At 39.8% G+C, this 16,638-nt stretch overlaps 1 protein-coding gene across 7 annotated transcripts; it reads right to left on the reverse strand.

The window, feature by feature from the left end:
• Positions 1-10,428: 10,428 nt before the first annotated feature.
• On the reverse strand, positions 10,429-16,429 carry TMEM100 (transmembrane protein 100). 7 transcript variants are annotated; one of them, XM_005668950.4, is made up of 4 exons: positions 16,384-16,429; positions 15,882-15,898; positions 13,265-13,401; positions 10,429-11,636 (listed from the first exon to the last, which is right to left on the reverse strand). In XM_005668950.4, the coding sequence occupies exon 4, from the start codon at positions 11,569-11,571 to the stop codon at positions 11,167-11,169; it is 405 nt and encodes a 134-aa protein (XP_005669007.1). In that variant the 5' UTR covers positions 11,572-11,636; positions 13,265-13,401; positions 15,882-15,898; positions 16,384-16,429; the 3' UTR covers positions 10,429-11,166. The 7 variants fall into 7 exon arrangements, with proteins under 7 accessions (XP_005669007.1, XP_084839244.1, XP_084839246.1 ...); XM_084983118.1 differs by having other exon boundaries at positions 15,774-15,898; XM_084983120.1 differs by having other exon boundaries at positions 15,729-15,898.
• Between the last annotated feature and the right edge of the window lie 209 nt (positions 16,430-16,638).

A 16,638-nucleotide genomic window follows, 5' to 3' on the forward strand; every position in this document is an offset into this window, starting at 1 on the left:
CTTGAACCACCAAGAAAGGCAAACTGAAAAAATAGAACGGTCTGACTGGTTAGAAGTCCAGGCTGTGGCGGAAGATGGCCAAAGAGGCTGGATTTACAAACTGTCAATCACCCGTCTCATTTTGCACAAGAAAGACATTTCTTTAATCCACCTGTTCAATTATTTATCATGCTATGTGTTTCCTCTTAATTGTCATTCCGGCAAAAGCCTTTATGTTGTAAGGTGACACCCTAGTATTTTTTAATGACCTTAGGCAAAGTATTGACACTGGATCCTGGAGTCAGATGTTCCTAGTGACGCAACTTGTTCTCCCAGTGGCAGGAAAGCTTCCTGCCATGATTAAGTTAGAACTGTGAAAGCGCTAAAATGTGTTGTCAGCCTTCCTCTGATGCAAGCACTTTTATTATAGAGTCTAGCTGCAGAGAAGGGAAGCAAGCAACACAAACCTTACGTCCAAATGTCCCTTTTCTCTCTGGACTAGCTGTTCTCTGTAAAAAGGCAGTATGTGCTACACACTCACCACACTGGTGATCACAGTCACACCTTCTTCAAACCTTCCGTTTTTCTGGCTCCACCCCGCCCTTCTTTTCTGTTTCTTTTTCTGGGTTCATACGACAATGTGATCACAACTGATTTCTGTCTGGCAGGCTGCCAGTCTCTGAACTCTCATTAACTACCCCCATCAAGCAAAACAAAAAGCCATCCACTCTGTATTTGAACTTGAAATGGAAAATCATCTGTGTTTGCTTTTCTCAATAGGAGGCTGAGATGGAGCAAAAGTGTAATTCTATTTTTTTTGGACGTGGCCTATACTTCCCGATGAAAATGCTTGAGAACCCAAGGGCGCTGAGTGTCAGATCCACAGTGACTCAGTGCTGGATGGTCTGTTCCCTGTTAAAACAGCACAAAGGGCTTTCTCAACGCCCCTTGCCTGGGTTATCTCTACTGCTATTCAGGGTTCCTAGGTAAAGATATTTTTAGGTCGTGGCTGCCTCCCCAGTGAATAGTCTCAATTATTACTGATTCATTAATATCCCAATGTTTGTACCACAACTAATGCAACGAGACCAAAACACACATAAGGCTATGTCCTATGAACACGTGTGATTAACTTAGAAAGGAAGGGTAAACTAATAGACTGTTGTACTGCTGTGACTTTTACACTCAATTCTCTTGTAAGTCTATATTTCGAATTACCATAGACAGTATGTTCCCAATCGGTCTTTATATCAGAGGTACTGGAATCCAAATATATGAGTTAAAACATAGATTGGGAAGTTGGCCCTGTAGGTTTTTACTCTTTTTGTAGGATTATGCCTGAATACCTGAGTCTGACTTAATTCAATCAATTTTTTTTTCCTCCACTGCTTAAATTTCCAATATCTTGATGTGAGTGTTCAGTAAATATTGGGTAAATGAATGGACAACTGAATGAGAGAACAGAGAGGAACTTCGTCTGGGAAGGGAGCTGGCAAGTGTCAGCAATTTCCTAACATTACCACATAACTGACTCACTAATAAGTGCTTTATTTTCATTTGTAGTATCTCTCCAAGTACGATTTTATTCCCACCATTCTATATCCTTTTAATTATTGCTTATTATAATATTTCAAACAATACAGAGGAATCTAAAGAAAAATTGCCTCTTTTTCTTTGGAGTAAGTATGCACATACTTAATGACTCACCATGTATTCGCCTATAATTTTTCTTTACTTAAATGAGCTCAAATGCACTTCTAGTTTATTCTGTAAGAATGGCACTGGATGATAAATACTAGCTGAAAACTTGCCTTTGCACATAGCATATTGTAGGCACCCTCCAAATTAATATTTATATTTCTACATACCAATCTGCCTAATTCATTTTAATCTATGTATTATTTATTTTTCAATGTAAGTTTCATTTTATATTGGGGTAGAGTTGATTTACAATGTTGGATTACTTTCAGCAAAGTGATTCAGTGATACATATCCATTCCTTTTTTCCCATGTAGGTTATTACAAATGATTGAGTAGATTTCCCTGAGCTATACAGTAGGTTCTTAATTATTTATTTTATTTTATTTATTTATTTATTTATTTTTGTCTTTTTGCCATTTCTTCGGCCGCTCCCACGACATATGGAGGTTCCCAGGCTAGGGGTTTAATCAGAGCTGTAGCCGCTGGCCTACACCAGAGCCAGAGCAACGCAGGATCTGAGCTGTGTCTGCAGCCTACGCCACAGCTCACAGCAACGCCGGATTGTTAACCCACTGAGCAAGGCCAGGGATCGAACCCGCAACCTCATGGTTCCTAGTCGGATTCGTTAACCACTGCACCACGACGGGAACTCCTTAATTATTTATTTTATACAGTAGTGTGTATATATTATTCCCATCATCCTAATTCCTCCCACCACACACCCCACACCCATGGTTTCCCCTATGGTAAACATATGACTGATTTTGAAATCTGAGAGTTTGTTTCTGTTTTATAAATAAGTTCTTTCATATCATTTTATTAGATTACACATGTAAGGGATATCACATGATATTTGTCTTTGTCTTATTTACCAAACCCCATTTAATGATCTCTAGGTCCATCCATGTTGCTACAAATGGCATTATTTCATTCTTTTCTATTGCTGAGTGAAATGTTGAAATGTCCTTAACTGTATGGCCAGGTGGGGGCCAAGGACAAGATGGAATGGAAAGACAGAAAACCTGGATCTGAGTGTGTGTCTTATTTCTTTCATATATGACCTGTGGGACCACAAGCAAGCCATTTAGCTTTCTAAGCCTCCATTTCCTCATCTGAAAATGAGAAGACTACTTCCTAGAGCTTCTGGAAGCAGTGAACAAGTGCAAATGTTGGGTCTCATCAAAGTGCCATGTAAATGCTAACTGGCCCCTATCAATAGCTAGAGAGCTTTAAGATTTTTCTGAGATATGTACTTTTGGATAAGGATATGCTAAACATAAGAGACTTCTGATTAAGAAAACAAAACATTGATATGTAAATGGAATTGGAAGGGGTAGGCTCCTGATAGATAAGACCTAATACACAGTTTTATGTCAGTGTTGGCAATTTCACTCCTGAGGTACACTGCTGTTTTTCTACTAATGTTCCATTTAAACTGACTTGCTTGTAGCTTCTTGTAGTTTTAAATAACATGCAAATTCAATCAAATCATATATCAGCTATTTTTTAAAATTAATTTTAAGACAGATAAAAGTACCATCCAATTATGTTGAGTACCACTCATTGACATAAAGCACTTTATATCTATTAATTCAATTAATACTGCAATCTCATGAGGTATACCATTATTATTCCCATTTTGTTGATGAGGAAACTGAGGCATGGAGAAATTGACACGGGGGAAGTTGAATTTGTTTTTTTCCTTTTTGCTTTTTAGGGCCGCACCTATGGCAGGGAAGCTGAATTTCAAGTCCAAATATTTTGCTTCTAGAGCTCATACCCTTAATCGCAATACTACACTGTTTTCAGGGAAGATAATTATCTATATCATGAGGAGGAGGAAGATTTTAGTTGTGATAATATTTTTTAATTCATGAACCCCATAGAACTCATAGATTGAAGTAAAGTGTTTCTGCTCATGTAGAACTTGGACATTTGATTCTTTGGTGATAAGTTTGAACCCTGTGGATATTTCAATTGGTAAATCTCCTTAACAAGTTCTTCCATTTTTTTTTTTTTTTTTTTTTTTTTTGTCTTGTAATGATCCAGTAAGGTGGAGAGACTGAAGGTCATGATCTTTCATCCTTCTCTCATGGTGCTCCCTCTGAGAATATTCCTGTTTGCTTACTCCTTTCACCCAACTAACTCTTGTACCAGTCTTGGTCTCATCAAATCCATCAAGTCACCACCTTCGGGAAGCCTTCTTGTGTTGCCGCTAAAGTGTGTTAAGTTGTCCTGCAAGGTACTCTATCACACTCTGCCTCCAGTTTCAGGCTGAGGCTGGCTGATATTCTGAGTCTTGAATTTTCCACACAGAAAACTCAAGGAGTTTGGGAATGAAAGCAAGAGCTTTGGTGGCAGATGTGGCCAGGGTCCCATGTTTGCTAATAGGAGTGTGTTTGATATTTGTAAAATGCTACAAATAAATGGGGGTTATTAGAAGACCTGGCTTCTAGTGACAGACGGTTCAGAGGTCATCTGCATTTTCAGCCCTGGCTTCTCAAAAATGTTGACATAGTCTTTTGCTTTAGCTTGAGCTCTTGACTCTGTGTTACTCAGCTTCCGTGGGATGCTTATTCAAGAATCAGGTCTTGAAAGAGTTCCCGTCGTGGTGCAGCAAAAACGAATCTGACTAGGAACCATGAAGTTGGGTGTTCAGTCCCTGGACTGATCAGTGGGTTAAGGATCTGATGTTGCTGTCAGATATGGTGTAGTTCACAGATGTGGCTTGGATCTGATGTGGCTGTGTCTGTGGCTGTGGTGTAGGCTGGTAGCTGTAGTTCCTGTTCAGCCCCTAGCCTAGGAACCTCCATATGCTGTGGGTACAGCCCTGAAAAGCAAGCAAGCAAACAAACAAACAAACAAAAACAAAAAACCAAGAAAAAAGTCAGGTATTGAAAGGTTACCTGGAGTACAGGCATTGTGGTTTAGTCAGTGGGTTCTAGAGTTTGAAATCAGACCCTGCTCTACGAGTTGTGTGACCTCAATTAGTTGGCTTAATCTGTACTTCAGTTTCTTGTCTGTCAAATACAGGCAACAATAGTACCTACTTCATTAGATTGTTGTGAGGATCCAGTGTGAGTTCCCATGCAGACAAAGCTCAGAACATAATCTTCAGAGAATAGCAAGTGCTCCGTTAATGCTGTTGTTCACACTGTGAGTTAAACTCCCAGTCCCTAATCTGGTTTCCTGGTTGCAGAGCACTTTCCTGAAAATCTGTCTCATGCTGTTTTGCTTTTTCAAAGTACCAGTATAAATCTTATATTTCCACTTTAATCTTTTCTCTCATGTCTAGTCTGTTCTACCTTATCACAGCCCGAGTTCTGGTGTTGCATCCCCTTTCTTAAATGTGTACTTAAAAGCAAATGTTACATATAAAAGGATGACTGAAATGAAAAAGATGGAAAATATAAAACATTGAAGGAGATGTGATGCATCCAGCACTCCCTTATTGTGGTGGCAGAAGAATAAATGGACTCAGACATTTTTGAAAGCTGGCAGTAAAGCTGAACACATTACCTTCAATTCAGGAATTCCACTCCTGGGTCTTTCTCAACCAAGGAGTTGTGTATGTACAACGCACACTAAAAATCACATAGAAGAAATGTCACAATAGCGCAGTGTTAGTCGTCTCTTGCTGAATAAGAAATTACTCCAAAACTTAGCAATTTTCAACAACAAACATTTATTATCTCATGGTTCCTGTGGGTTGGGAATCTGTGAGTGACTTAGCTGGATGAAGGGCCAATTTACCCATTAGATGTAGTGTGAGCAGTGCCTAGAACCCACAGTGCTTATCAATACAATTTCCGTTCTTGCAATAAGTGAAATTCATCTATTATTTTTTTATTGGAGGAAAGGGCTCATGAGACAAATTGTCAAGGGCCCACAGAAGTCATAAAATCACATAATGCAGCCCTGGCTGGGCCATTCCAGCTGAGGGTTTCTCATGAGGTTTTGGTCAAGCTCTCAGCTGAGGACACAGATCCACTGCCAGGTTGACTCAGGTAATTGCTGGCAGGTCTTCCCTAGCTGTTGTTGGAGGCTCCAGTGCCTCACTAATGGACGTATCCATGGCTATCTGAGTGTCCTCACAACATAGCAGATCACTTCCCCCTGAGAAAAGTGGGGAGAGAGCGAGAGCGAGAGAGTGCCCAAGGAGAAAGCCTCAGAGTCTTTATAATTCAGTCTTGGAAATGACGTACCAACATTTCTTCCATTTTCTGTTTGTAACACAAACCAAGATGTAGTTGACATGTGAATGTCAGGAGACAGAGACCATTGGGGCCATCTGAGAGCTGGCTACCGCAAATACTCTTTTCAATAGATAGAACCTATCCATATGCCTATCAACAGTAGAAAGGATAAATAAATGATGGTGTACTCATACAAGGAAATTCTACACAGCAGTAAGGACAAACACTTTAGAATGACATGCAATGATATGGATGTACATAATAATACGTAGAAATATAATAATACATAACATCAACACATAATATAATACAATAATAATATTACTATATATTTAAAATTTATATACATATTTATAATACATCATAAATATATATTTATACATACATAAGTCTAATATGTATATTATATATATATTTGTATATTATATTATTAATATAATAATATGCATAGTATTATACAGTACAATAATAATTCATAATGTTAAAAATAATAGTACATAATAACACAGAATAAAAATAATAGTACATAATAATACAAACATAATATTGGACAGAAGCTGGAGTTCCTGTTGTGATTCAGTAGAAACGAATCCAACCATGAGGATGCAGGTTTGATCCCTGGCCTTGCTCAGTGGGTTAAGGATCCAGCATTGCTGTGAGCTCTGGTGTCCGTCGCAGACTCAGCTCAGATCTGGCGTTGCTATGACTGTGGTGTAGGCCAGCAGCTGTAGCTCTGATTAGACCCCTAGCTTGGGAACTTCCATATGCCTTGAGTGAGGCCCTAAAAAGCAAAAAAAAAAAAAAAAAAAAAAAAAAAATTGCACAGAAGCAGCCAGGCATGAAGAGTATACAACCTATGATTCCATTTATATAAGGTAAAAATCAGGCAAACCTACTTCATGTGCTAAAAGTGAGGATAGTGTTTCCTGCTGGAGAGTTAATAGCTGGAAATGGATTCAAGAGGAGTTTTGTGGGGGCTGGACATATTCAGTTTCTTCATCTGGCTCCACAGGTTTGTTTGTGAAATTCATTCACCTGTACAATTTTCTCTATGTATATTATACTTTTAAAAGAGTTTTCTGAAAACAGGCGTTAGAACAGCTTTTTTGGGTCTTGCTTTCCTATCACTCTGCAAATGACATCAGTCGCAGCTAAGCATAAACCTGGAATAATGATAATCCCTGGACAGCCTATTGGTCTGATTCAAGGCCTCACCAGTCGTGAAAACTTGATTGCATAAGTCACCCATTTTGACCTGGTAGTTTGGTCATCTGCAGAACAGGGTGGACAAGCACTTCTAGCCTCGAATTGTATAAGAGAATATTGAGTAATATCTCCCAAGAGTCAAGTTCCATCATATGCAGAGTCAGAGAATAATGTGAAAATCAAGCGTAAAAAATTATCCTTGAAAATTCCTTAAATGAACTTTAAGTCACTGGGATGCCCTTGAGGCTCAAAATTCAGAAACCAGGAATTTAGTTTTTTAGCTTCTGCTCTGGTCTTCCTCTCTGTGGGGGCAGCCTAGGAGGAGATAAGCTTGAATGGCAGTGGTTGAGGAGGTGGGGAGGGGGGAGCGAGTTTCTCACTTTCTTGATCTCTTTTTTATTAAAGGCACATAATTGAATTCCCACATCAAATATGCCTTTACAATGACCCTGATGTATGTGGAAGCAGTCAAAATTATAATAATATTAAGGAAATGTAAGTTATTGCTCATCTTTAGAACCGGTGTTTTCTCTACGTTATCTTGGTCTAGAAAGACTTTGTGTATAATGTCAAGATTAAACAAAATGACTAGTTAATGCCAGTTAACCAAAACAGGGGGCTGCTTTATGATTCATGGCATGTTGGGACAATAAGCAGAGAAGGACGCTGAGGTCAACATTAGATAGATAAAATAGCAAACTTGCAAATTTTGCAAATTTTGTCAACTTATTGTTGACAAAATTTAAATAATGTCTTTAAAATTCACCTTATTTTAAAGATGACACTGCACTTCTCAAGATCACCTGTCTAGTTTAACAGGAGAGCAGGGAGGCATAACCTGATCTTCCAAGTTCAAAACCACAACATGGTACTTCTCAGGAGACCAGGATCCCTGTCTCTGTCTCTGTCTCTGTCTTTCTCTCTCGAAGAGATGGTGGTGAAGAGAGAGGTAGTTTTGAGGATTTGAGATCTGGTTCTCCTGGGCTTATCTGACCTCAGCCACCTTTATAATCCAGTTAACCTTGTCACCTTCTCTAGGCAAGATTCCCTAGATTAACCAAGACAGTGAGGTGGGGAGAGAAGAGCTCCCCCAGCAGCTGTGGTTCTCACCTGGGCAGAGACTTGCTGCACAGGATGAGGTTAAAAGTAGCTCTTGTGCATCTGGGATGTGCAAGATTTAGGGAAAAACCTGCCAGTGGATACAGTTAGTTTCTGATGCTCCAAGATAGAGCCGAGTTTTCTTTTAAATACCTGCATGCCTGCATGATGCATTTAACACCTGCTTCTCATTAAATAATCAAACCATTTGTAAAGACAAACATTGGCTGATTAAGACAAAGGTTATGAGACAATTGTCATATCACAATTCCATTCTGGATTTACTCTCCTTGTGGGAGTTGGGGGTCACAGTACATAGAACTATCTCTGTGCCTTACAGCTTTACAGACATGTACACCTTCAATGTGATTGGAGCATCCCTCAACAGGGCAAGATCTTCCTGTACTTACTAGGGGAACCGAGAAATACCCATTGTGAAATGGTTTAAGGAGGAGGCTAGGGGTGGGTTCAGTGAAGAATCTTCTCCAAATCCTCATATTTAGGAGAGATATTGCTATTTCCAGTATGATCCCATATCAGTCATTACAATCTTTCCGTATGGTTTCTTCAGGGACTATCTGGAAGCAGCATGAGGCCCCCTGGTGGCCTGAAATAATTCATGCATTTACTCTCCAAACATTTGGAAGGGCAAACATGGCTAAAGAAGGTGGTGGTAAACGTTTACCTAGACCTGGTGCTTACAGTGGAGGCAGGGTGGGGAAAGATGGTCTATTTTGGGAGATTTGAGAACGAAAGCATTTTCTTTTAACAGATTTAAGCAAATGAACTGTATTTCTGGATCAACCACTCATTTTTTGATTTTTAAAAATTTTTATTCTTTAGTTCATTTAAGGTGAACTCACTAAGTATATTGAGTACTTAACCTGTGAAGGACATTTTATTAGGCATTGCAAGGGGGGTTAAAAGTATAAAAGGCATGTGATGCCCTTTTAAGGAGATTTGGAAGAAGAGAAAACATTTATGGCACTAACATGGTAGAAAATGAAAGCTGCCATCAGAGAATAAAGAGGTAGAGACTCTCGAAGGACCAATTACTTTCAGATGTATAGGAACCTCTAGGAAGAGGGTGCATTTAAGCTGGGGCTCTAATGAGAAGCAGGATTTGGATATGTTGGAGAGGGAAATGATGGCATTATGCAGGGCAGAAAACAGAAGTTTGAACATACATGGAGGCAGGAAAACTGAAGCCTGATCCAGGAATGGTGAATTGTCTTGTCTGGCTAGCTTAAGCATTTTGGGGTTGAAATGAGAGTGAAAGCTGGATACATCTGTTTGGATCAGACAGTGGAGAACCTTGAACACTTGCCTGAGAAATGTCTTCATTATCAATAAGGAGCTTTTAGAAAGCTTTGAGCAGAAAAAAGGCAGGCAAAAGCACAGTCCCCCTCCCACTGTAATAAATACCATGCCATACCCTTTCATGGCCAAGAGGACTGTGGATTCACGTGAGGTGAAGATAACTCTGGTGCTCTCTACTGTATTCAACAGCTCTAGACTTTCATCATCTGACCTTTAAAGCCGGCAGAAACTAGGCCATGAGGGTATCTCCCTTTACCAAACTACTCAAGCCCCAGGAAGCACATACCAGAAAGCTTCTGCCATATTTAATTAAAGTCTTTGCTAGAACACCTTCATTGAAAGTGCTTTGCTAGGCTTGTTTTTTTTTTTTTTTTTTTGCTTTGTTTTTCCAACGTTTGAGAAAGGCTTCATGTCTATCTTCCCACTCCTAGTCTAATGTGGTTTAAACGACATGACCCTGGAATATTTCCAGCTAGCGTTATGGGAGAGTTCTGGCTGTTCAATATCCACAGAAGCCAAGCGGTGACCTTGTTTGCATTGTATTACAACTAATTTACTTCAGCCACCTGAGAATGGATCCAGGGCCTGGCATATAGTTGGTGCTCTAAAACATGTTAAACACATATTTAACACGTAATTTGATAAATACATAATACATATTTAACAACACATTATAAAATTCCTGACCCCAGGCATCGATTGCCTAGTCGTAATGGCTGAGAAATCTTTTAGAATATAGGAAACATAATTAATATTACTCTTCAGAAGTCATGAAAATGATGATGGGATAAAAATAAAAATCTTTTAGTTAAGTTAGGAAGACACAACACACCCATTTGAAAGAAATACAACTGCGATGTTGCAGATGAAGCCAGGGAAGATTGGCAGTGTGAAATTGCAATAACAATAACTACAACAGAAACAAATATTTAAGACATTTCAGCAGCAATAAGTATTTATTATTTTGAATGAACTGTACATTTAAACTTTAATACAAAAATCATCAAAAGTGCTATATTGGATTATTTTAATATTAATTTATCCCCCATGTCATCTAGTAGCCACACTTTTCACCTTTTATTAAAAAAGTTCTGACATATAATTACTATCATCTAAAAACTATCCAATGTTAAAACATACAAAATATTAGTTTATTCTTCAAGAAAAGTACCACCGGTGATGAGTTACTGAAAGTGGGAAATAAACAGACGTCAGAGAATCAACTTTTCAGAAAAAAAAAATTATCACAGAATTTCACAAGAGTATGCAAAGTTCAAGGCAGTTTAGACTCCCAGCAGAACATTTTTATGATACAACTTCCTAAAAGCGTGGGATATCTCTTTTGCAGCCAGGTTGCTGGTGTCCCCAAACTCATCTTCTCTTGTCTCCTTTTGAAGGTGAAGCAAATGTTTTTGAATGCCCCCCACCTCCCATGACCCCTAAAATATTTAATATGGAGAAAAAGCTGATTATTCAGTCTTAGAAATAGCCCTTAGAGTTAAGTTTGTCATAAAAGAAGACACATGTCTTTGCTCACAGATGAGTTCCGTCCACCCTCCACGGTCAGTCTATAGCAATGCCAAGTCAGTCCTCTCCCGCACTAGGCTGGGCTGATGAAGTGAGAGCAGGTCCTCAGGCCATGCATCGCATTTGGTCTCCTTCAGTCCTAAGCAAACAGGCTTCTCTGATTTGCCACGAGAACCGTTTGACTCTCCCGCCTTTTGGCTTTCTTGCTCCTCTGTCTCACCTTCCAGCATAAGGCGCTGGAGGCTAAGAGAAACAGTCCCGAGGAGAGAAGGACCAGGCCTAAGATGGAGATGATGGAGCCATGAGAATTGAAGCTGTAAGCCACGGCGGTGACCACTACACCCGCGATGAGGACCACCACGGCGAAGGGGATGATGCAGCGGTAGCAGGAGAGCTCGGCACCCCCCGTGGCAGCCGTCAGCTGAATCTCGCTGACCAGGGGAACCATAGTGACCACGACTTCACTGTTGGGGCTCTTTTCCATTGTCGCTGGCTTGGGAGACTTCGGGGTTCCCAGGATTTCCTTTATGGGCTCGTCCGCCATTTTTACAATGGAGTTTCCTAGCTGGGTTCACAGACTAGTCCTGGGCAGTCTCACCAGGGTGGAAGCTGTGGAGGAGAAGACAGAACACGGGAGCTAAGTGGATCAGAGTGAGCCCAGGCAAGTAGGAGTAAAAAGTTGGGGAAATACCACTGTATTCTTTTCTAGGAGGCATCAGTGCCTGTGAATCAGCTTTAAGATTGTTTTCCTAATTGTTTGCATTCTCTTTGCATTGGGCAGAAAGAAAGATAAAGTAGAGAACTATAAAGAAAAGAAAGATATTAAAAGCAGGAAGCACTTTACGGTGCTTAATATAATCTGGCGATCTACAAATATTTTACAAGCTTTTCTCCTTTGTCTATTGCTTCTCTTTCCTCTAAACACACAGAAAAGCCTTGATCCAAATCCCAAAACAGCCTCATTCAAAAAGAGAAAATGGTATAAACAACACTTTGCCCAGACTGTTCCACACTCACAGCAACTTAGACTCTGCCAATGTTTCCGGGCATAACATGCATTCTTTCCAAACTATCGCCCATTCACTGCACACCCAATCAATGTCAAGACCAGCAGCTAGCATACAGAAGATGTTCTTCTCCATCCACTGACAGTCAACAAGTCTTTATTGCTGTAAACATCAAACACAACACAGCACAGGTGGCCCTGAATTGACAGTGTGGCCATAGTTTGGCAAAAATTCAATGACAATAAGGCTAGGATTTGTGAGCTAAAAGGTGGCAATATCCTCTGATCCATTTGAAAAAGCTAACACAAGAAAAAAGATCCAACGATTTTGTTGGTCAGAATTGTGTGTTTTTTAAAATTAAATATAAGATCAACTATTAGAGTAATCAGCTGTCAATTCACAAAATTTCCATTCAACTCAACAAGGAATTTTGATATTATGTGTACCATATGTTTCCAATAAGCATACCTGAGTTTCAGTAAAGATTTACAAGTTCATTTTCACCCCATGCTCTTGTGTACAAAGACTTGCTGTGATACACTTTTCTCAATATTTTTCTTCGTTTTAAAATTTTATTTTTATTAAAGTACAGTTGATTTACAGAGTTGTGTCAATTCCTGCTGTACAGCATAGTGACCCAGTCATACATATGTATACATTCTTTTTCTCATACTATCTTCCATATAAATATTTTGAACCTGAACATTTCAGGATGAAATATAAGACTCTTGATCAAAGGCATCTGGTTGAGATGCCATCTAGGAGAAATCAGTGAACACTCCTGTCTTGCCTCAGACCTGGTAAGTCATTCTCTTTTGTCCTGGAGCATTGATCTAGCAGCTAAAGGGCTGAGCAGTTGCAGTTGCTGAAAGCATTTAAAGGAAGATACTGGAGACAGATGGTTCCAGTGAGATGAATATTTTGATCATATTAAGCATCCACTGAAAACTAATTCAACCCCACATCAAACCTCAGTTTCCTCCTTGCCCTGGGAGGTAAAAATATCATCCCTTGTGCAATGAACTCAAAGTTAGGGCTGACTCTTTATAAGGAATTTTTAGTCACCAAATTAATCCCTGCTGTTTAATGATACCCTAAAAAAAACTGGTGAGGCCAGTAAAAGGATATTTGTGATTCTATCTGCAAGAAAAAAAAAAAAATCTTCAGCCCAAAGCTGAGACTTCAGCTAATCTAAAAATGAAGCTCTGTCCCCAAACCACTTACACGTACCTCAGAGAGAAGTAATCCATTACCAGGGAGACCAGTGAACTTGGAAGGGACTGAAGAGAAGCGCTTCTTCTGCAACTTCTGGGAAGAGAGCCTGTAATAGCAGGTCTGTCACCAAAATGACAAGGCAGGGATCCCCTCTGGGGAAAAGAAAAAATATAAAATAGGATACTGAACGGAGGGTTTTAGATCCTGGAGCTCTTGCTTTTATTCTACCTCTTCCTAAATGACGCTTGTCTTTCCCTCTCTTTCTTTTTATTTCCTCCCCTGCCGGATTGCCCCTCCCTGCCATTTTTTTTTCTTCGTTCTTTTCCTTGCCAGCAGATTCCGAGTTTTGGCTTCCCCCAGCTCTGCTCAGTGACATGATAAGTCAGAATCATTCGAGAGTCCCCAGAGACAGGAGCCAGCTTTTACTTTTATTTCTCTTGCAGCCTTGACTGTGTGCACTGCTTTGCATTACTCAATTTTTCCCCAGCGCAGATCTTCCTCCCGCCCAGCATGCATTTTCACAAGAAAATCCCCGAGTCAGCGTTGCAGACCCAGCTGAGGGGACAGAGCTGAAGGGACAGACACTTTTAGGGCGGCAGGAACAGCTGTGAAGTCATTGGGCAGCTGAATCCAGCCCCTAAGCCAGCAAAAATCCGTGTTCCTAGGTCTCCTAAGTATTCTTTCCTCATGTATGTGTGCTGGCCATCTGAAGCTGAACCCCCCTCTCCTTATTTGATGTCAATTTATTTAGCAATGAGGGAGGGAGATACAAATGCTTGTGGTTAAGGAGGAAAACCAGTCACTTTGATTGAAACGTGATTACTGCTTGTGCTAGGAAGTACGTTTGGCACTGCTAAAATCATCATCAACATCACTGCCACTGTCATTTATAGAGCACCTCCTATGGGCACGGCACAAGCCAGGTGCCTCCATTAATATTAATTCTCACTAGTTTACAAATGAGTTTAAATTTTATAAATGAGGCTCAGAGAAGTTTAGTAATCTGACAAAGGTCACACAGAAGAAGAGAAACACTTGGTAAGAATCTAGTCTTTAATTGGCACAGAAACCATGTAAGGAGTTTGTTAAATATAGATTCTGATTTAGTAAGTCTCTAACAAGCTCCTGGCTGATGTCAGTCTGCTGCTCCTTGACTCACTTTAAGGAGCAAGGCATTCTAAATATTTAAACATAAATGGCTGGGCATGTCACGCTTTCAAACTAAAATTAAAAGTCTCTTTCCCATACCCTCTCTCCAAATGGACTTATAGCTTTATCTTCTTACAGGTAATCTATTTTAAATTTTTAAAATTCAGATTGTCTTGTAGAGGGAAAAATGAAATAATATTTGGTGACTATTATAACCTCATCCATAAACTTTTGTAGCTAAAAGTTATCCATCATCAATTTATTAATCTGCACAAGTTTTAAAAGCCTGCTTTTAATTGGTACAACTAATACTACAAATATAAAATAAAGCTTGAAAGGGATTTGTTTTCCTTCTTTCTCTGGGGTTGCTAGATTTCACTCACTCCTGGCAGGCGTGCATGCTCTCAGGCATGTCACCTCCGTTCTACAATGGCCTGCTCTTTCCAACCTTGTCCTGTAATGACAACCTGGAAATTTTGTCATAAAGGGAAAAGAATCAGAAATTCTTTTTTCTGGAATGGAAACCAGAGCACGGGCTTTTTCATTAAAAAGAAATGAAGTTGAAATCTTCTTGAGGCCTGGTGATTTGGGCAGCCCCGGCTGCTGAGGGTGAGACCTGGAGGGCCTTAGCCACTACAATCCTCAGCCTTTAAAAAGGTGGGGTGTAAAGGGACACAGCCATCATTCAGGAGGAGTGCTGTCACTTGGTATTGGAGAGAAGGGATACCTAAAACCAGGGCATCTTGGTATTTGCCAGCAGTGCCCTGGGAAGGTGGGGATGTGGGGGCCCACGGGCCACATGTTTAGAGGTTCTTGAGATGCTCCTTAGGAGAGCGGCAGTTGTCCCATGTGGATTTTGGTCTTCAGGGACAATTCCTCTCTACTTTCTAGCAAAGGCCACTTTCCTCCATCAAATAATCCAAGAACCCCACTGAGGCTCTGATTACCACCCTATCCTGTTGAAGATCATGTTCCCCAATTGCCCAAATCATAATTTGACACAATTTAGACTTCTCCCAGAGAAAAGCCAGAGGCACTTTTTCCCCTTGGTGAGCTCCTGGCTGAATTTATAATGAGAGACAGAGAGTGTTTCTGTGCTGGGAGCAGGGTTGGTCTGTCATCTTTGCTCCTAATACCAAAGCTTTCTTCAGCCTTTTCAGTCTGCAGATGTCACATGCACTTTAATTCTTCTTGAGAGTGTGTGCATCTTCCCAGATACACAGATGCACATCTTTAGGTTCTAAGTAGAAAAATGATGATTTGCATTGATAAATAAAGAGAAGTACAAAGCTTTGGAAGAAAGCAGAAATTGTATCCAAGGAATAGATACCTATTGTTATACCCAAGAATGCCTGCAGTTTTAAATGACTTTTACCTCTTCAAATTAAAATTCATATATGAGGATATCATATACATAAAATAGATAACCAAAAAAGGATATACTGTATAGCTCAAGGAACTATGTTCGATATTCTGTAATAACCTGTATGGCAAAAGAATCTGAAACAGAATGGATAGATGTATATGTATAAATGAATCCTTTTGCTGCATACCTGAAACTAACACAAATTGTAAATCAACTATACTCCAATAAAATTAATTTAAAAAATAAGTAACCAAAATAAAATTAAAGAGGATTCCTCTTGATCAATGTCTGATATCTTTGAATAATTTTATTCCTCCCTCCTCTCTGTAAGATATTAAACATCCTGGTAATGCCTTAAGAGACACCTGCCCCAATTCAAAATCTCATCCACAATGCAAGCAGCCTTCTTTCTGCAACCCTTCCTTCAGAAGAGAGAGGAAATCTTTCTGGTTCTTTTTAAACACATGGCTCCTGGAGACTTCTTTAGTTTGGAGAGCTTTTCAGAAAGCTTCCAATACATGAATTAAATCTATATCCCTCCACCCTACCCTACTCCTCCATAGCCATTCCACATTTCTTCTCTCCCAGATCTTTCAAAAACCAAGGCAAATATCCTTACCTTTCCCAGCCAGAATTGGACTGAGACAGCTGCCAGCTCCGTCAGCGAACAGCTACCCAAAGAGGGGGATGCAAATCATTGCACTAGGGACCGTAAACAAAGTACTCACCAAGGCTTAAACACAATTAAGGGACCGGAGAAAAACTGGTAAGAGGAAATCCTTGTTTTGCTGTATTTTCTTCTGTGTTCCCTTCTGTGAAACTGGAATCCATATATTTTTTAAAAAGGAAACCATGTTTGGAAAGAGTGTCCTCC

Source organism: Sus scrofa, chromosome 12 (genome assembly GCF_054392235.1).
Source record: "Sus scrofa isolate SSC_HxYL_T2T_F1_AM1 chromosome 12, Sscrofa_HxYL_maternal_Yorkshire_Landrace_v2.0, whole genome shotgun sequence".
NCBI classification, from domain to species: Eukaryota; Metazoa; Chordata; class Mammalia; order Artiodactyla; family Suidae; genus Sus; species Sus scrofa.

Bases quoted from the DNA above. Each gene is read 5' to 3' on its own strand.
- TMEM100 (XM_003131617.7), bottom strand. From the start codon at position 11,571: ATGGCGGACGAGCCCATAAAGGAAATCCTGGGAACCCCGAAGTCTCCC.